The following is a 21,224-nucleotide window of genomic DNA, read 5'->3' on the forward strand; positions in this document are numbered from 1 at the left end:
GAATTTCGAACCAGGCAAATATACTTTCTTTTCAAAAAATGAGTTTAAAAACTGCTCACTCTGTTGAGGGTAGAAGTGAAGGGAAACTTTTTATCCCTGAGTTACTGCCAGTGGGGGCAAGATGATGTCCATTTCTCGGTAAATGTTCTAGAAATCAGTCCAAAAAGGCAACTGGATTCCTTTGTTAGAAGTTTCCAGTTGAAAACAAACATGTAGCTCCCTAGAGCACTGAGAAAAGAATGCCTCTTCTGAAGCTGACAGCTAGATCGCTGCTCATCAGTATAGCTGTGGCTAGGATGAGAGATGGGGAATTAGTGCCAGTGCATGAGAAATTTAACTCAAGATAACTCAGAGTCCTAAAATAGAATCAAAGAAACATCACTTTCAAACGAAAACACTGTTCAGCTTGTCTCCTTTTCCTCAAATTACCAAATAAACACTTCTCCAGGGGAGTGGGGACCCTGCTACCTCTGGGACCCCTATAATATAGCAATTGCCCAGGGGTTTTGACACTTGTATCTGAAAACACAGAATACTCAATAAAAGCAAGGAAGAAGGGCATACATTAGTAATGTAAAGTAAAACAGGTAAATCAGATGATTCCACACCCCGTCAGACACACACACAGATACACACACACTTTACAGGAGCAACTGAGGTGCTGAGTGCTCACAAGACCCTTATCCATAAACAGGAGGTCTGATCTAGAAGTCAGACTTGGTTTTGGGACTTCGGACAAGTCACTTAACCGCTCTAGGACTCAATTTCCCTTCAGAATTCCTTCAGAATTGGAAGGAAACTTAGAGATCACATAAACCAGTCCTTAACTTTCACATGACTCTTCTTTGAAGCATCCCCAATAAACTTCTCTGCTTGAATGCTGACTTTTAGTGACAAGATGCTCACTCTCTCCAGGCAACTGATGTCACTTTTGAAATGCTCTGATTGTTAGAGAAGTTCTTCCTTACATATTTGCAATGTGTCTCCCTGTAGCTTTCCCCATGCTAGTGACCTGTCATATCGGCTAAGTCTAATCCACTGACAGTTCTTTAAGAAAGCTCTCAACTTCGTTTGCTTTTCTTGTCTGCAGGCTCAAACCACCCCCTCCTTTTCTATTGCTTGCAATCATCACATTCAAGATACAACACCATTCTGGTCTTCACTCTGTTACGGGTATAGAGTAGTGGTTAAGCATCCTGAGGCCTCAGACAGTCTGCATTTGAATACTGGTTCTGTCACTTAGTAGCTGGGTGACAGTGGGCAGGTTATTTTCATTTCTCTAGCCTCAGTTTTTCTCTCTAAAATGAAGATAATAATAATAATAAAAATAAAGAGAAGAAGCATACCTATCTCTTAGAGAAGTTGTGAATGAGATAAATGAGAAAATACAAGTAAAATGTTTAGGATAGTACCTGGCACTTAATAAGCCATATTACTGCTATCACTAATAATAACAAATAACAAACCTTAATAATGACAATGAGAATAAATGTTAGAACCAGGAGGATTTAGAAAAGTTAATCTAGTCCATTTATGAGTCCACAAATAAGGTTTGGTTGCCCTGATATGAAACTTTCCATATTCTACATAGCAATTATCACCTTCAATTGTGTAGTTCAATGTCTGACCCACCCCGAAGACGGCGGGGACCTTGTCTGTCGTATTGACTGCCGGATACTTACTGCCTAGACCAATGTCCCGCTCACAATAGTGAGAGAATGGACGAACACCTTCATATCATAGAAAGGAAACCGGGGTGCAGGGAGGCTGGCAGGTTTGTCTAAAATTGCGCACAGGGCTCCCGGGAGAGCTAGGACAAGAACTCAGAGGTCCTGGGCAGCCGACACTTAGAATTAAATCAAGGTCCAGCCCTGAAGTTTGGTAATTAGTGCAGGAGCACAGATATCCAGTGATTCAGAGTCAACGTTCCCACCGGGTGGCCTACGTGCTGGCCCCTGTTTTCGGAGTGACGAGCCCGAGCAAGGAGAAGACGGCTTAATGAGAAGCCGCGGGTGGGTGGTTCCCCAGGCGCGGCGCTGACACCCACTTGCAACGCCTCGCGCTGGCTACCGACCAGCGCTCGGCTGCTGTTGCGGCCGCCGGGCCATCCCGGCTGGGGCAGGTCCACCCCAGCCGCGGCCGACTCCCGGGAGCAGCGAGGGGAAAACAACCTGACTCCAAACAGACAATTAACAAAGGCAAGAGACCGGGGGGGCCCCCTCGCGGCGCACGCGCGCACGCAGCGTGGGCAGAGCCCCGCCCGCCCGCGCCCTCCGTGGGAACAGCGGCGCCCGGGTGCCGGCGCGGCGCGGGTCCGGAGAGTCCCGCGCCCTTCCCGCCGGGTCTGCGCAGTCAGCGGCGGCCGAGCTCCGCGCGTGAGCGCCGGCACCTTGCGCGCGGTGAGTCCGCCCGGGCGATTGGGGCCGGCAGGATGCGGCCGGAGAGGGGCGCCGGAAAACAGCTGCCGGTCAGATCCGAAAAGGGAGACGGGGGAGCCGGGGAGCGACGACACCCGGTCCCAGGTTGCTAGTGGCTGGCTTTGTGGCTTGAGCCTTCTGGGAATGCAAGCAACCTGATGCACGTGACCCAACCGCGTCGTTTTACAGGTGGGAAACTGAGGCCCAGAGAGGTAAGCTGCTCTAGTAAAAACTAATTGGTATTCTTTGTGTCTGTTTTTATCCTACCTACTTCAGTGTAGGATTTGGGGCGACTGTTAATAAGAATCCATACATTAGAACAATGGAATAATACCAACAATGGTAAAGAATCCTTGCCAAGGAAAGTATAATTATAAATAGTCAAGGCCAGGGAAAAAGAGAACGGAAGTGTGCGGTCCCTAAGGTGAGCAGCCTTGGGCGAGGCCCTCAGAAAAGTAGTACCACAGCTGGGGCTAGGAGCCAGAACGTCGGGCGCTCGCCCTAGTGCTCCCTGCATGGTGAGCCCCAGGAACTTGTGGGGAAAGAGAAGCTGACAGCCTGCCCAGGCACGGGTTCTTAGTCTTGGGATCACTGACTCCTTAGAAATCTGGGTCCCTTCCCCGCAGAGGGGTTCACACACAACCTTGCATACAGTTTCAGATTTGACATGAAGCGTTCCTGCTGTAAGGAACGACTGACGGCTGGCGCCCAGGCCGTTTCAGAGCAGTGTATTTGCTGCTTTGAACTCCGGTGAGGGATTGAGTGCCTGCTGTGAGTCCACACAGCGTCCTGACGCCGCCAGCTGTGTGATCTGGGACACAGAGTGTAACCTCGCCAGGGCCCAGTTTTCTTTGTAAAATGGAGATAAGATTGTCTGCTTTGTCCTTCAGGTTATTGTCAGACTTAAGAATGGACGCTGATCCTAGTGCTGGCACGTAGTAGATGCTCAACAAAAGTGTTGGTGCACATAACCCAGTGCATCCTAACAGCTGTGCCGGTTAGGAAAGGGTGATGACCTGGAGGAAATTGGGCTGTATCTGAAATAAAATAAAACAAAAATTTAAAAATTATAAACGTGCAAATATGAAGTCAACCCTGTTCATGACGTACAACCTGGCATATACCTTGGTGATAGTAACCTAAATAAGAGTACACTTCTTTAGAATAATGCGCTACACTCGATATTTGACCCAAGGTCAAATGCTGAAAGGAGAAACTACTAGACGTTCTAATGAGGACTGTTTATTGGGACTCACTTGCCTCTTTTGAATGGAGCCAGCATCTGGGTAAGTTTTTAAATGAGAGGAAAGAGGAGGACATACATGGGGACCTGGGTGACACCCAGTCTTGCCTGGCAATGGAGGTTGGGCTGAGTTTCTGCCAGGGTACAGGAGTTGCTTGGCAGTTGGCTCACATCCCTCTTGGATCAGCAGCTTGCTGTGGTAAACAGTGACTTGGTTGATTCTGCTCCAGATCAAATAAACGGCTTTTTATTTAACTGATGGGGGTGTGTGTCTTTGGGGGCTGTAACTAACGCAAAATGGCATGTGTTAAGCTTGATTGTCCAAACCTATTGCTTGTTTGTTGACAGGCTTAAGAACTTTAAAATCTATGGCTCCAAAATTGTGAGGACAGGGCCTGGGCAGGCCTACTTATCTGTAAAAAGAACTGCTTTTACAAAACACTGTATTGTCTTCTTTTTCCACCATTTTAGGCCTTGCAATTAGAGCCAGGGAAATATGGCTTAGGGCAAATAGCTACTATTTAATTTAGGTTAACACACACTACCTGTCTGGTGGGTTACATTCCTCTCCATGTTTTTATAAAGAGGAGTTTTTCCTCAGAGAGAGAGGGGGACAGGAGGAGAGAGAGAGAGAATGGCTATGTATGTGTCTGGAATTTCTCTTGCTCTCTTTCTACCTCACCCCCACTCAGTCATTTTTCAATCCAAAGTCCTTTTTATGCAAGCTTGGTGACTTTGGCATGTTCCTTCCCTTTCTAGCTCTGTGAGAAAGTTTTTTCTAATTTGACTTTTAGGTTTCCAACTTCAGTGCCCCATGGTTATATCACAGAGCAAACATGCTGACTCTCAGGCAAAGGCCCTTCCTTATTGGAAGGCAGCCCATGCACCCCTTCCCTATGTTTTCCCTTCCAGACTCACTGCCTCATTCCTTCAACCATTCCTTAGTAGGACAGGATTAAGAGCAGAATTTCTCAAGAAATGATCTACAGACCACTTGCATCAGAATCACCAAGGAGCTTGTTAAAATGTCCCATCTCTGACCTATTGAATCAGAATCTTCAAGGGGGGGGGCCAGGAATTTGCATGCCTAATAAGTGCTCCTGGTGATTCTTATGCATCTTTGGTACCCATGTGTGTCCTGGGGTGGGGGTGGGGGGATGGGGATTGGTAGTGGGGAACTATTAATTCTTTATAAATTTCTGTGTTGTTTGTTTAGTTATGTAATAAGTGAGTGCCTCCTTTGTAATTTAAACAAACAATAAACCCATGATGTCCAAAGAAGATATATGGGTGGCAAATAAGCACTTGAAAAGATGCTCAAGATCATTAATCATTGGGGAAATGCACATTAAAACCACAGTGAGAGATCACTTTACACCTGGTAGGATGGCTAAAATTTAAAAAACTGACTACACCAAGTGTTGACGAGGTTGTGGAGGAACTGGAACTCTTATATACTGTTATTGGGAGTGTAAAATGATACAACCACTTTTAAAAAGTTTGACATTTTCTTTTTTTTTCCTTTATTGTGAAATTTTTGTTGTACATTATTGTTTGTCAGTCACCATATAAATGTATCCCTTTACCTCTTGTGCCCACCCCCCACCCCCCTTGCCCCTGGTAACCACCAAACAGTTCTCTCTGTCCCTGTGTTGGTTTATCTTCCACTTATGAGTGAAGTCATGTGGTGTTTGTCTTTCTCTTTCTGGCTTATTTTGCTTAACATAATACCCTCCAGGTCCATCCATGTTGTTGCAAGTGGGATGATTTTGTCTTTTTTTATGGCTGAGTAGTATTCCATTGTGTATATATACCACATCTTCTTTATCCACTCATCATTCGAGGGACACTTGGGTTGCTTCTATGTCTTGGCAATAGTGAATAATGCTGTAATGAACATAGGGGTGCATAAGCCTCTTTGGATTGTTGATTTCAGATTCACTGGATAGATAGCCAGTAGTGGGATAGCTGGATCATAAGATATTTCTATTTTTAATTTTTTGAGGAATCTCCATACAGTTTTCCATAGAGGCTGCACCAGTTTGCATTCCTACCAGTAGTGAAGGAGGGTTCCCATTTCTCCACAGCATCTCCAGCATTCGTTATTTTTGGTTTTGGTGATTCCCATTCTAACAGGTATAAGGTGATATCTTAGTGTGGTTTTGATTTGCTTTTCCCTAATGATTACTGATGTTGAACATCTTTTCATGTGCCTATTGGCCATCTGTATATCTTCTTTGGAGAAGTGTCTGTTCATTTCCTCTGCCCGTTTTTTGATCAGGTTGTTTGTTTTTTTGTTGTTCAGTTGTGTGAGTTCTTTATATGTTATGGAGATTAATCCCTTGTTGAATATATGGTTTGCAAATATTTTTTCCCAACTGGTGGGTTGCCTAGTCATTTGGATCCTGGTTTTGTTTGCCTTGTAGAAGCTCTTTAGTCTGATGAAGTCCCACTTGTTTATTTTTTCTTTTGTTTCCCTTGTCCAAGTAGACATGGAATTCAAGAAGATCCATTTATGACTGATGACAAATAGTGTACTGCCTATATTTTCTTCCAGGAGTTTTATAGTTTCAGATCTCACCTTCAGATATTTGATCCATTTTGAGTTAATTTTTGTGTATGGCAAAAGGAGGAGAAAGGTGGTGGAGGTTTAGACTCAGGTGGTCTTAGAGATGGTCTACTTTCATTCTTTTGCATGTGGCTGTCCAGTTTTCCCAGCACCATTTATTGAAGAGATTTTCTCCATTGTATGCCCGTAGATGTGAGGTTTTATTTCTGGGCTTTCATTTCTGTTCCATTGATCTGTGTGTCTGTTTTTGTACCAGTACCATGCTGTTTTGATTACTATCGCTTTGTAGTATGTTTTGAAGTCAGGGATTGTGATGCCTCCAGCTTTGTTCTTTTTTCTCAGGATTGCTTTAGCTATTCGGGGTCTTTTGTTACGCCATAGGCATTTTGGTATTCTTTGTTCTATTTCCGTGAAGAATGTCCTTGGGATTCTGATTGAGATTGCATTGAGCCTGTAGATTGCTTTAGGTAGTATGGACATTTTAACTATGTTTATTCTTCCAATCCATGTGCATGGAATATTTTTCCATTTCTTTATGTCATCATTGATTTCACTCAATCATGTCTTATAGTTTTCCTTGTATAGGTCTTTCACTTCCTTGGTTAAATTTATTCCTAGATATTTTATTCTTTTTGTTGCAATTGTGAATGGGAGTGTCTTCCTGAGTTCTCTTTGTGTCAGTTCGTTGTTGGCATATAGAAATGCAACTGATTTCTGTAAGTTGATTTTGTACCCTGCAACTAAAAAGTTTGACATTTTTCTTAAAAAGTTAAATATACACCTATGATGTGATCCAGACATTCCATTCCTAGGTCCAGCTTTATTATAACAGAGAAACATGAAAGAACCAATTTTGTATCCAGTGCATGGATAAACAAACTGTGGTATATCAGTACAATAGAATACTGCTCAGCATTAAAAAATAGTGAACTATTGATACATGCTACAACATGGATGGATTCTCCAAATAATTTTGCTGAAAGAAAGAAACCAGATTTTTAAAAAAGTACATACTGTATAATTCCATTTATACAAAATTCAAAGGGAGTTGCTGCTTCTTACCTGACCTCAAATTTTTGGTGGCTTCTTAGAGTTCTGTATGATCATATTAGTCTAATTCCACTTGTAATAGTGTCACTGGCAATCTGATCATCATTCTGCCCGTGTTCATCCGTGTCGTTCATTCATTAATTCAATTAATTGAGCACGTACTATGTGCTAGATCTAGAGTAGATACCAGGTGATGCGTTGACGAATAAAAGAGACATGATCTCTGCCCTTGTGGAGCTCACATGCTCTTGAATCAGCCAGTAAAACAAAGAGAATAAGAAAAATAATTATTGGGGGGAAGGAGTGGTTCTTTGGAAGGAGGTTGAGAGTCAGGGAAGACATGCCTGGGTTTTGAACAGGGAAGTAAAGCAGTCAGTTCCATGTTTTTGAGTGACCACTCCACCCTAGTGCTGTGCGTCCGGTCAGGAGGCTGTTGTACTAGTCCAGGAGAAAGGTGGTAGAGGTTTAGACTCAGGTGGTCTTAGAGATGGAAAGCACCGAATCAACTGATGCATATCCTTAATAAAACAAGGCAGACCCTAGAGGTTGACACTGATCAACACTCTTTGAATTTGGTAGTTGTATCAGTTTTTAGTCCACCTTACTGTCCTATTGCCACCCCCTACTCCCAGCCTCCATCACCACGTCTTATTCCATCACTGCATTTTATTCCTTATATGTGAGGATGTCATGAGAGATGGTCAATACCTCGCTAGTCCAGTTACACTGGCCTAGAGCGTTCCTTTGATCTGCTAATATAGTTGACTTTCAGTAAGGAAATGAGGATAGTTTGGCATGACCTGTTTTTTTTTGTTTTGTTTTGTTAACCTGTGCTGGCTCCAAGTGATCTGTTTCCTTTTCCAAGGGCTGACAGACCATCTGTTTTAATCAAGTGCCTGACACCCAACTCAGAGTGGCTTAGGCCACAGTGGGGTGGGGAATGAAAATATATTAGCTCATATAAAAAAATCCAAAGGGCATCTGTCTCCATCATGGCTGGATTGAATAATGCCATCAGGGCTCATTCTCATGGTCTCTCCATCTCTCAGCTCCATTTCTTTGGGGTTAGCTGTATTGCCACTTAGGCTCTGATGTGTAGTTCTTATTACTTATCATTATCATCATGATTAGCTGTCCTCATCATCTGCTTCAATGTGATCAGCCAAGTGTCCTTAGACAACTTCTTCATCCATCTGATCCATGGTATTGCTACTCTTTCCAGTTTAACAATAATAGTAATAGTAACAATAATAGTAACAAAAACAGCAGCTACTATTGAGAGCTTACCATGTACCAAACACTCTGTTAGACACTTTACGTGGGTTATCTTATGAAACCCTATAACAACCCTATAAGGAAGGTTATATAATTATCCCAAGAAAGCCAGCCAATTGATTACAGAATCAGAATTTGAAATCAGGTTTTCTGGGTCCAGGGTCTGGGCTCCAAACCTTCACAGTGCCTCCCACAGTCACTCTTTAGGGCTAAGAAGAGAGAAGCAAAGCCATCAAATAGTGTGCCTATTTCTTACTTTTTCTGAACATGAATCTTAAAATATACTTGGCAATCGTAGTCCAGGGCAAAACTTTGGAGGTTATTCTTACAATTTTGTCAATCCCAGATCCTTCTGGGTTTTAGAGTTCTGGAAACTCTTTGTATAGGACCCTCCCCTATCTTTATAAGCCAGGCTCATTAGCCAGGATCTCTGTGTGGCCACTCTTGTTTCTATCGGTATTTCCTCCCTTTATTCTTCAACAGAGTCTTTTACCTATCGTGATGGTTGAACTTCACCTTTGACAGCCTTCCATGAATCCTAATCTCTAGAGTCTCAGACCAGAGGTTTTACTTCCTTTTTTTTTTCCTCTTAAATGTTTAAATTGACCTTCCCCTAAAACCTGGGATGGGAGGCTAATGGATATTCAACTTTCTCTCCTTCAGAAAGAACTTTGAGATGATGGTTTCACTTGCCCTAGGCATCTGCTTACTTGTGTCTCTCCATTCAGTTCTTTTGGTTGGTCAGAATTAGGTTGGAATATCATTTCCCCTTGTTACTTCTTGTGTCTTGAAAGTGATGAAATGGTCAGGAGGTCCGTAACATTTACTTACTTAGTTCCCCTGCTTTTAGTGGAATGAAACGTGGAGGAGCAAATAACCAGCTACTTTAAATATCCTATCGTTGTTGTAGAGCCATTTTTTCTTGATCTTTATATCCTCAGAATCCAGGAAAATGCTTGGCATGATGTAGCTGCTCCAAATATTTGTTGAATGAATGTGTGAATGCCCAAATTCCTCTGTGCCAGTGTGGACAGAGGAAAAGAGAATAAACTGTTTTATCCTATCCTAGAGTCAGAAGCAGTCGCTGCACAACATTCCACAGACTTTTTTTTTAGCAAGTGCTAGACTGATTCTAGTTCTTAATTGCCTACCACAGGACATCAAAGAGATCTCAGAAATGAGCATGGACCAGACGATAAGGAAAACCACGTTTTCTCCAGTTTGTTCTCCAAGATAAACCTCCTAATCAGGTCAGACCAGGAAATGGAACAAGGGCACCCAGCTTGCTCTCCCAGACTTTTAAACTGCATTTGTCCCGAGAGTGTTGCAAAGATAGTGGATAACTTAAACTATATAATATTTTGTTTGTTTTTAACTTTTTATTTTGAAATAATTATAGATCAACCTGAAGTTGCCAGAATAGTACAGAGAGAGTCTGTGTACCCTTAACCAGCTTCCTCCAATGGTTACGTCTTATTTAAATACAGCACTATATCAGAACCAGGAAGTTGGTATTAGTATAATATATGTGAATGATTGTTCTATGCCATTTTATCACCTGTGGACTTGTGTAACCACCACCTCAATTAAGATACAGATCTCTTTTATCACCACAAAGTTCTCCCTGGTGCTGTTCCTTTATGCTCACACCCACCGGCCCTCCACCCTCATCCCAAACAGGTGGCTGCTAATGTTCTCTGTCTCTACAAAATTGTATGTTATATCAATGAAATCACACAGTATGTAACCTTTTGAGATTGGTTTTCTTTCAGGCAGCATGACACCTTCAAGAACCGTCCAAGTTGTTGCAGTGTATCAATAGTTTATTCCTTTTTATTTCTGAGTATTCAGTGATATTGCATGCACCTCAGTTTTTTTTTTTTTTAACCATTCACCTCTTAAATTCACCTATTAAAACAATATTTTGGTTATTTCAGATTTTGGCTATTACAAATAAATTTCTATGAATATTTGTAGACAGGTGTTTTATGTGGAGGTAGGTTTTGTTTCTCTGGTGTAGATGCCCTGAGGTGTGATTGCTGGTAGGTGTATGTTTAGTTTTTAAAGAAACTGACAAACTATTCTCCAGAGTGGCTGTACCGTTTCACAGTCCCACCAACAATACGTAAGAGATTCAGTTTCTCTACATCCTTGCCAGCGTTTAGTGTTATATAATATTTTTTGGTAACAGCTTTATTGAGATATAATTCATGTCATATAATTCGCCCGTTTAAAGTGTACAAGTCAGGGCCAGCCCCGTGGCTTAGTGGTTAAGTGCATGCGCTCTGCTGCTGGCGGCCCGGGTTCGGATCCCGGGCGCACACTGACGCACTACTTCTCTGGCCACGCTGAGGCCATGTCCCACATACAGCAACTAGAAGGATGTGCAGCTGTGACATACAACTATCTCCTGGAGCTTTGGGGGGAAAAAAATAAATAAATAAAGTGTACAAGTCAATGGTTTTTAGTATATTGCTGAGTTGTGCAACTATCACCACAATAAATTTAGAACATTTTTATCCTCCCCAAAAGAAACCCTGCACTGAATAGCCACCATACCCTAAACCCCTATCCCTTCAGCCCTGGAAACCACTAATCTACTTTCTGTTTCAAAGATTTGCCTGTTCTGGACATTTTATAAACGGAATTATAAAATATGTGGTCCTTTCTGACTGACTTCTTTTGCTTAGCATAATGTTTTCAAGACTCATCCATATTGTAGCACATATCAGTACTGCATTCTTTTTCATTGCCGAATAATATATAAAATTTTTAAAGAAATAAAAGTATGTTTCTTTCCATTACATGGGTATAAAGTAAGAGATAACAAAATGCTGCTGTGGAGGTTTTGCGAGGCCCGCTTGGAGATCTAGCTTGCAATTAACCTAAGTGCAAATTAATGCTATTTTAAATAGTTAGTAGTTCTCGCTAAAGTATTACTTATGCTTTTTGTTTATTTAGCAACAATTCTGAGTAGTGGAACCTGAGTAGCTCTCCTGAAATCCTATCAGGATCTTTCTAGAGAAGCTGTGCGCAGAGTGGTGAGTGTCAGTGATTCAGGTCAGGAGGAGGTCAGCAGACCACAGGCAGTGTTTAGGAGCTGGAATGGAACTGTGCGTCAGGTGGATGCATTCCAGGATCTTTCTGGGCCCCTTGCCATCTGAATAACTTTGTTGTCCCCAAACACTCAGTTGACATATTATCTGATCCACAGGTCGGTGCTGATGACCTAGGACAGGAACTTCTACTGCTACTGATACATCCAAAAGGACCATTTATGTATGCAAATATGTAGTAATCACCAGTATTGTGAGGCGCAGAGGAGGACACAAGATGAATGGGTGCTCATCTTGTCTCCAAGAGCTTAGCATCTAGCCAGGGAGATGAGGCATAGCCCTAAATAACCCCAGTACATGGTTGAATGGGATGCGTTCCACTTTAAATATTAGGAAATATTTTAACCATCCAGAAGAGAATAAAGAACAATGCAGCAAATGCCCGTGTTCTTACCATCTAGCTTTGTTTAATTTTAACATTTTTGCCGTGTTTGCTTCAGGTTTTGTTTTTATTTTAAACAAATAAAACATCTCAGATACTCAGCAATACAAAGGAGGGAACTACTGATACATGCAACAACTTACGTGAATCTCCAGGGAATTATGCTGATTGAATAAAGTCAATCCCAAAAGGTCGTATACTGTATGATTCATATATATGTACTGTATGATTTATATACATTCTTGAACTGACAAGATTATAGAAATAGAGAGCAGATTCCTGGTTGCCAGGGGTTAAGGATGGGATGGGTCTGGAGCCAAGTGGGTGGAAAGGCAACATGAGGGACCTTTGTGATGGAACCATTCTGTACCTTGTCTGTATCAGTGTGAATATCCGGGTTGTGATATTGTACTTTGGTTTTGCATGATGTTACCATTGGGAAAATTGGGTAAAGGGTGCATGGAACCTTTGTATTATTTCTTACAACTGCATATGAATCTATATCTCAAAATTAAAAGCTTAACTAAAAACCCCCTCAGATGCCATTAAGTTTCCTTTGATACTCTCCCCAATTCCATTCCTCTGCATCCCTCTCCAGAGGTTACTACTATCCTGAATTTATTGCTAATCGCTTCCATGAAAATTTTAATACCTGTGCTACATATGTATATCCCTAAATAATATCTAGCATTGTTTTACATATTTTAAACTTTAAAAAAATAGTATCATGCATGCTCTATGTACCCTTCTGGGACTTGGGGTTTTGTTTTTTTTTTCGTCTTTACAATGTTTGCAAGGTTAGTCATGTTGATACATGAGTATATAGTTTATTCATTTTCAGTGTTGTTCAGAATTCCACAAGTTGTTTATCCACTTTCCTTGGGACATTTAGTTTCTTTCTAATTTTCTGTTATTATCAACAGTGCTGCAGTGAACATTCTTGTCTACATTCCTTATGTATATGTGGAGAAGTTTCTTGAAGGCAGAATATATCTAGGAGTAGAACTCCTTGGCCTGACAGTGTGTGCATTTTCAGCGTTTCTAGCTATTGCCGAATTGCTCTTTAGAGTGGTTGCAACAATTTATATTATTATATCAGTATATGAGACTTCCCATTCCTCTACAGTCTCACCAACATTTTAGTTTTATATTTTGCCAATCTGATGGGCATGAAATGGTATCTCATTGTGATTTTAATTATTCACATTTGCCTAGTTACTAGTGAATTGAGCATCTTTTCATTTGTGTATTAGCGATTTAAATTTCTTCTTTTGTTAATTACCTGTTCATACCTACATCAGCCAGCATTGGAGATAACACAGATCATTCTATTTTAACCAGAAAGGCATTAAAAGAGGGCATTAGGTGCTTACCACATTGGTGGGGGCCGGGGTGGGTGTTGCTGGAGAAGCAAGCCACAGAATGGGCCTCTAGGAATGAGTCCCAAAGCAATATTACAGGAAAGGCCCTCCAAAGGAGCTGCTACCCTCTATAATAATCAGGGAACTGGAGAATTGGGAAGCTGCTGGCTTCAGGATTCCGTGACTTTAGCCTAATCTACTGCCAGAACTGTTGACTTCAAAACAATGCAGTACCTGCCCCATTAAATGGATACCTCAAACACCACCTCCCTTCTTACTTAGCTCAGTTCCTAATTCAGGACTCACCTAAGACCATCTGATTGACGGGGCTGAAAACACATCTTTGGAATCTTAGCTGCAAGGGAGTCTGGGAAGCTGGGTTTTATCTCTCCAGTTTCGGCATTACATCAAGACCTAATAGGAGGAGGTTAAAACTGACGTAGAATGAACCCAAATGCTGTATTTGCAACAATATCCTTTGTCTGTTTTTCTTTTTAGATTGCTTTGTTTTAATGATTCATAGAAGTTCTTTATATAGTCTAGATAGTAAACTTTTGCAGGTTACGTTCATTATAAGTGTATTCTGATCTGAGGCCTCTCCGTTTTGATTGTAGAATTGTTTACAGAATTGAATAGAATGTTTCAGTATGATTGTAGTCAGTTTGATCAATCTTTATAAATCTTTTCTTTTGGGGTTTGTACATTTTATGTCTTATTGAAGAAATCTTTCTCATCTGGAGAGCATAAAAATATTTTCCTATGTTTTCTTCTAAGAATTTTAGAGTTTCATATTTAACATTTATGTCTTTAATCCATCTGGAGTTTATTTGGGGTGTGATGTGGGATTGCATTTTTTTTTTCTTCCTATATGGAAAGCTAATTATCCCATGGACCACCCTTTTCCTATTGACTTATAATGGCACTTATGTCGTATATCAAGTTCTCATATTTACTATGGTCTGTTTCTGGGCTCCCTAATCTGTTCCACTGATCTGTTTGCCCTTGTGTCAATACCAAACTGCTAAATATTATGGTTTTCAAATAGATCTAGATATCTGGTAGCACAGGTCCCCCTACACTGTTCTTCAGAATTGCCTTAGCTATTCTTAACCTCTTACTCTTCCTTGTGTATTTTAGAATCATTTTATTATGTTCTGCTAAAACAACAACAACCCTGTTGGGAGTTTTATTGGAATTGTGCTGAATATGTTTGGGGAGAATTTTCATCTTTGGGATATTGATTCTTCCTATCCATGAACATAGTGTATCTCTACTTGTAGTTAGTTCTTAAATGTATTTCAATAAGGTGCTATAATTTTCTTCATAAAAATCTTGAACATCTTTTGTTAAATTAAGATATTTAGGAAGGAATAAATAGTTCTTTTTTGTTATATTATTAAATCTTTTTATTATTATGCTGCTATCTTTAAGTTACACTTTTAAATATTGTTGGCATTTAAGTTGTGCTTTTAAATATTGTTGGCATATATAGAAATATGATTTATTTTTGAGTATTGATCTCCAGCAAAATTGAGGAACTCTCACTTTTTCTCATATTTAGTTTTTAGTTCACATCAAAGCTATAAAGGCATATAATTTAAAGAGATGGATAGTTCTACATTTGTTATAAGAAACAGAGACAAATAATTCTGCAGTGTTTGTTGTGAAAAACAGCCTGTCCTCTTCTCTTTCCTTCCTGCTCCAGCCACTACCAGGCAATTCCTTCTGTCATTTTTAGCTAATTATTTTAGTATTTACCTCCATATCTTTATAAGATTTTATTTATTTATTTATTTTCCCCCCAAAGCCCCAGTAGATAGTTGTATGTCTTAGCTGCACATCCTTCTAGTTGCTGTATGTGGGACACGGCCTCAGCATGGCCGGACAAGCGGCGCGTCAGTGCGCTCCCGGGATCCGAACCTGGGCCGCCAGCAGCGGAGCACGCGCACTTAACCGCTAAGCCACGGGGCCGGCCCCCTCCATATCTTTAAATAGCATGCATATACTGCTACTTCTTGAGCTTTCAGTTTAGATATTGCTTTGACTTTCCACAGTGGAAGATGAGGATTTAGCTATTTTTTACTCCTCTTTCACCACACAGGTATAGCCTTCCTATTACCCTATCCTCTCTGTATAGTTATCCATAATATTGATTAGATCACTTGCATTATGTGTGTAAATTCTGTTTATGACTGAACCAGGTAGTAACATATAACTACTTTCATCTTTTCTGCACAACTTTTTGTTCTAACAATTGTTTTGTTTTTGTTTGTTGATTTGTTTCTTTTTTTTTTTATAATTTTTATTTATTTATTTTTCCCCCAAAGCCCCAGTAGATAGTTCTATGTCATAGTTGCACATCCTTCTAGCTGCTGTATGTGGGACACGGCCTCAGCATGGCCGGAGAAGCGGTGCGTCGGTGTGCGCCCGGGATCCCAACCGGGCCACCAGCAGCGGAGCACACGCACTTAACCGCTAAGCCACGGGGCCGGCCCTGTTGGTTTGTTTCTTAGTTTCATATGTATTGTCTGTGTAATTATGCCTACGTAAACACCATATTCTCTATCAATTCAATAAATGTGTTCTCAAGATATTCTAGTACCTTCCGAAGTACTCTCATCCAGACTGTTTGCTGTCTGCCAGTAGCCAACAATCAATCCTAGGATTTCCCATCTCCTATCCTGGGGATTTCCTCGGTGCCTCTCCCATATTAGATCATTAGTTCCCTATAGCCATGTCTTCCTCTTTCTTGATTTATTTCTCTACTTTGATGGAGCACATTCCCCCATAGTTTCCTGAGAACGTGACTATACAAGGTAAATTCTCTAGGCCTTCCAGTTCTGCAATTTCTCCTCATCCTGTTTAGATGTTGATTTTTTTTTTTTTTTTTTTTTTTTTTTTTTTTGTGAGGAGATCAGCCCTGTGCTAACATCCGCCAATCGTCCTCTTTTTTTGCTGAGGAAGACGGCCCTGGGCTAACATCTGTGCCCATCTTCCTCCACTTTATATGGGACGCCGCCACAGCATGGCTTGCCAAGCAGTGCGTCGGTGCGCGCCCGGGATCCGAACCAGCGAACCCCGGGCCGCCGCAGCGGAGCGCGCGCACTTAACCGCTTGCGCCACCGGGCCGGCCCCTAGATGTTGATTTTTTTTAACTTATCCTGCTTGGGACTTGTACTTCCTGAATCTAAGAATTCATATCTTTTATAAATTCTGGTCAATTCTTAGTCTTATCTCTTTAAATATTGCCTCTCCTCACCCTCTTTATTCTTGCCTTCTGGAACTCAGATTTGATACCTGGCCTTTTTTTCTTTTTTCTTTTGGTAAGGAAGATTATCCCTGAGCTAACATCTGTGCCAATCTTCCCCCATTTTGTATATGGGACACCATCTCAGCATGGCTTGATGAGTAGTGTGTCGGTCTGTGCCTGGAATCTGAACCCACGAACCCCAGGCTGCTGAAACGGAGTGCACGAACTTAACCACTATGCCACTGGGTTGGCCCCATGGCCTTCTTATTTCAATATTCAGATCCCTTAAATTCTCTTTCATATTTTCCATGCTTTTCTCTCTTTTTGGTAGTCTGGATAATTTCTTCAGATCTATCTGTCTCTTTACTGTTTCTCTTTCCTAAATGTCTGTTTAATCTGTCCATTCAGTTTTTAATTTCAAAGACTAAAATTTTAATTTCTATAATCTATTTGGTGCTTTTTAAAAATCATATAGGTCATTATTTCTTTTTATAATGTTTTTTCTTTTTCTACTTATTTTATACTTTCTATCTAATCGTTTGATTATCTGATGTTCTTGGGGTCTAATCTTGCTCTTTGTTATTTCTGATGATGCTCACTCACAGTGGAGTTCTTGTAATTTTGGATTTTAAGCTCATTTTCAGGACAAGATTATCTGTTAGAGTACCATGTAGCTTAGGTTAAGGATGTGTCCTTTTGGAGACATTTTATTTATCCTTTGCGCACTTAGAGTAGCATTAGTCCAGAATTTTTTTGTTAATTTCTCAGCTTTGGGCTACTTGGACCACATGTGTATTATCAATTTGAACCTAAAACCCGGTGAAAGTAGGCCTGTTGTTATGAATTTTCAGAGGAGACTTTTTTCCTCACCCAGGACCCAAGCCAAGATAGAGAAACATCTTTGTCATCTTCTGTATGGGTAGGGGGACATTTTTTTCTGAATCACCATTTCACTGGAGTCTTGAGGTCCCCTTCTGTGAAGGAGCTTATCTCCTGTTCCTGCCTGGACACTAAGGCCCAAGTGCCTGGTTCAGTGAGCTCGGCAGTGCCCTCTTCCTGCCCATCCCATCCACTTTGGCCACAGCTATATCAGGTCAGCTGCTCCTGCTCTGGTTTTCAGTGCCCTCTGTTTTGGGGCCCTGCCTGCTGATTTTCTTTACTCTCTTGCAAGCCCTACCATGCAGTGAAAAGGGAGTTTGTTGTACCTGATCCAGCATTCCCAGGTATTTTGTAGTAGGGAGATTTTTCAGGCCATCTTGTTCACAGTATTGCCATTGGTACTTTTTAAACTTAGAGATAAAGGAGAAAAGTCCATCTGGCTGGGAGGATCAGGAAAGGCCTTAGAGAAGATAAATGTCAGAGGATAGAGACATGGGACGGGGCACAGCAGGCGCAAAAGCACAGAGGCAGAAAATGACCATGCAGGTATGCAGAAAAGCACATAACTCTCTTTCACTGGAGTGTGTCTGAGAAGAGGAAAATGGAGTTGGAGCCAGACCACGGAGCAGCAGAGAGCTATTAAAGTCTCTCAGCAGGGAATACCATGATCACAAGCTTTGTTTCAGGAAGTTTAAACTGGAAGAATGTCCAGGATGAAAGGGCGTGGGTGGCTGCAGGTGGGAGAGGGGCTTGGATTTGGAAAGATAGTCCTGGAGGCTGTGGAAATAGCCCAGGTGATAGGTAGTACATGGCCTGAATGGGGTAGTGGGGTGGAGAAGAGAGAACCACTGGGAGAGAGAGCGGGGAGAGACTCAGCTGAACCAGATAAAGAAATCTGGGTCAAGAGCTGGGGGAAGAAACAGAAGAAAAGCCAGGCAAGCACATGGTCTGAATCCTGGTAAATCAACAATTATCTGAGCTATGTTCTACCTTTTAAGATTGTTCACATCCTGCCCACAAATGCTGATACATAGTTCATCTCGACTCTGTATGCAGCTAATGATGTTTTTAGGCCACTTGATGAAGAGTTGTCTTTGGATTGGAGATAGAATGTTCCAGCAGGGCTCCCAGAAGTGAGTCGGGATATGTTTGCCTTTCCCAGAACCTGCTGACATGGCCGATCATGGGGCTGATGAGCCGTCCTCCGGGACAGGGAGTCCGGACGGGGAAGGTCGGGTCTCTGCAGACAGATCGTTGCTCCATCAGAGGCTGGCCGTCAGGGAGCTCATCGACACAGAGGTCTCCTACTTGCGCATGCTCCAGCTCTGTGCCTCGGACATCAGGAGCCGCCTGCAGCAGGTACCTGGGTGGGGCCACACACAGCCTGTCTTTATAGGGACACACGTGAGTTCTGCTTTCGAGACTTCACATCTGTTCCTGGGTCTGGCTTGATGGAGGGGAAGGCGTGGTGGATATGAAGTCGCCTGGATGTCAGCCCCAGTACTTCCATCTATTGCCACACAACCTTCAGCAAGGCCTTGGAGCCTTAGTGTATTCATCTGCTAAATAGGAAGAGGAGTAATCACCTCAGAGAATTAAGTGAGGTCATGGGTAAAGTAGCCCTTTGTTAGAACAGATTGCTTAAACTGACCTACGTTCTGATTGTCTCCTGTCGGGGGTGGTGACGTGGAAAAGTCATCACTATGATGGGTTTCTATTTTAGGGTTCATTTTTTACATGTTTTTTTTTCCTGATTTCAGAAATAGTATAGCCTCTCTCTGTAAAATTGAAGCATCCCCTAGCATGTAAGCTCCGTAAGGGGAAAGACTATTAATTCAACGTATCCCTGTTCTTAACACATAAACAATGGACTTCAACTAGTGTTTCTTGAATGAATGAAATACTTAAGTAGATAACAGAAAGTAAAAGTCCTCTCATATTTTGCTTTCTAGAAATTAGGATTTTTCTCTGTAGGCACTGAACAAACAAATATAGGTTGTTACTTATTTTAACAAAATAAGAGTGTCCTCCATATATTTTTCTACAGTTAGCTTTTCCCACTTGATCCTGTGTCCAGTACATCTCTCTTTGTATATATCCTGTGTATACCCATGCATATATATAGACGTCCTGCATCCTTTTTAACAGTGGGATAGCCTAGTTAATAGGGATTAGAGGTCAGGATATATCTCAAGATAATTGTGGTGAGGTCCAGCTTCCCACCCTTATATGACAGATGGAAAAAGTGAGAGAAGAAAAATGAGAGTTGCCAGCAGACCTGGGGGTAAAACCCCAGTTCAGCTTTCCTTTCATGCTGAGTGCTCCATCTCTTCCTCTCTTCTTGTAAAGTAATAAAAATACCTAATTTATAGAATTTCAGAGTCCTTGCAAACATTCCACAGGGATAGTCTCCCCAAGAGTGATGGGACCCTGATGGTGTGAGTGTTCTGGACTACTCTCCAAAGCTTGCAAATAAAGTCACTCTACGGAACTCCCAGCGAGCTCCCATGGCTTCTCTGTTCCTTCTAGCTGCCGCAGGGAGATCTGGATGTCCTGTTCTCAAACATCGATGATGTCATCAAGGTGAACAGCAGATTTCTTCATGATCTGCAGGAGACAGCCTCCAGGGAAGAGGAACAGGTGCAGCTAATTGGTAAGCAAAAGATGAGGCGATTGTCTGCCTTAGATTCCCGTGGAATTGTCCTCAGCATGTGGTCATTGCTGAACTGTCTCCAGAGTTCCAGGGAAATACAGCTCAATGGGAGTCTGTCTTTGGGATCCCTGAAACACAGCACATCAGAGCTGGCAGAACCCTCAAATAATATCTAGTCCAATCCCATCACTTTACAGATGAAGAGACTGAGGCCCAGAGACAGGGAGGGACATCGTCATGGACACATAATTGGTTAGTGGCACACCTGACTCTTTCATCTGGGGCCCTTTTGCGTTCATTCATTCAACAGGTACTCACTGAGCACCTGCAGTGTGCCAGTTTTAGCGCCCAAGGGGGGCGGTCGTCTGCCCACCAGAAGACATGCCAACAGTCAAGAGGCAAGGAGGTAGAAGAGAAAGGACTTTTTGTTACAGCTTGCTAGCTAGGGGGAAGATGGCAGACTAGTGACCGAAAGAACCGTCTTACAGAACAGAGATTACAGGCCAGTTATATGGGGGCTGGTCTCTGGGTGGGGGAGGCCTCTGATCTTAGTTCCCGATAGTCTTTTTTTTTACTGGATATGCATCAGAGACCGGAGCAACGCCCTATACCTTGAGCTTTCAGTTGTCATCCATGATGGCTATCAGCATAGACTCTCTGCCCAGGAGTCATCACATTCTAGGAAACTCAAGATAACAAAGTTATCAACTGATAGCAGCTGGGAGGGGCCGTAAAATCTACAGAGCATGTCTTGGTTAGTTAATCACAGGTCATTCAAAGTTACAATGTGATTTCTTTTCTACAATATGGCTTCCGGTATGTGAACCTTGTGTTGAGCCAGTATCACCAGTCTCTGTGCTGTGTGCTGGGGTCACAGCATCAACAAGAGGGTTCGAGCTTCTGTTCTTATGGATTGACAAGTTAGTGAGACAGAAGATAAATAGATAAACCAGAGAATTTTAGGTAGTAATTTGTAATTTGAAGAAAAACAATTGTAGTAACTTTTCGGTATAAGAGAAGGTCTCCTGA

At 41.9% G+C, this 21,224-nt stretch overlaps 1 protein-coding gene across 4 annotated transcripts in view; it reads left to right on the top strand.

The window, feature by feature from the left end:
• Window positions 1-2,346: 2,346 nt before the first annotated feature.
• The window catches only part of ARHGEF37 (Rho guanine nucleotide exchange factor 37), a 53,315-nt gene continuing 34,437 nt past the window's right edge, over window positions 2,347-21,224 (top strand). For 2 of the 4 annotated variants that reach the window (XM_058543810.1, XM_058543819.1), the window contains exons 1-3: window positions 2,441-2,606; window positions 18,705-18,901; window positions 20,072-20,195. In XM_058543810.1, the coding sequence (XP_058399793.1) occupies window positions 2,576-2,606; window positions 18,705-18,901; window positions 20,072-20,195 (352 nt within the window). In that variant the 5' untranslated portion in view covers window positions 2,441-2,575. Of the gene's footprint in view, window positions 2,400-2,440; window positions 2,630-18,704; window positions 18,902-20,071; window positions 20,196-21,224 lie in introns of those variants that run through there. The other 2 variants (XM_058543830.1, XM_058543841.1) reach the window with 2 other exon arrangements.

This window comes from Diceros bicornis, chromosome 1, assembly GCF_020826845.1.
Source record: "Diceros bicornis minor isolate mBicDic1 chromosome 1, mDicBic1.mat.cur, whole genome shotgun sequence".
In the NCBI taxonomy this organism is placed as follows: domain Eukaryota; kingdom Metazoa; phylum Chordata; class Mammalia; order Perissodactyla; family Rhinocerotidae; genus Diceros; species Diceros bicornis.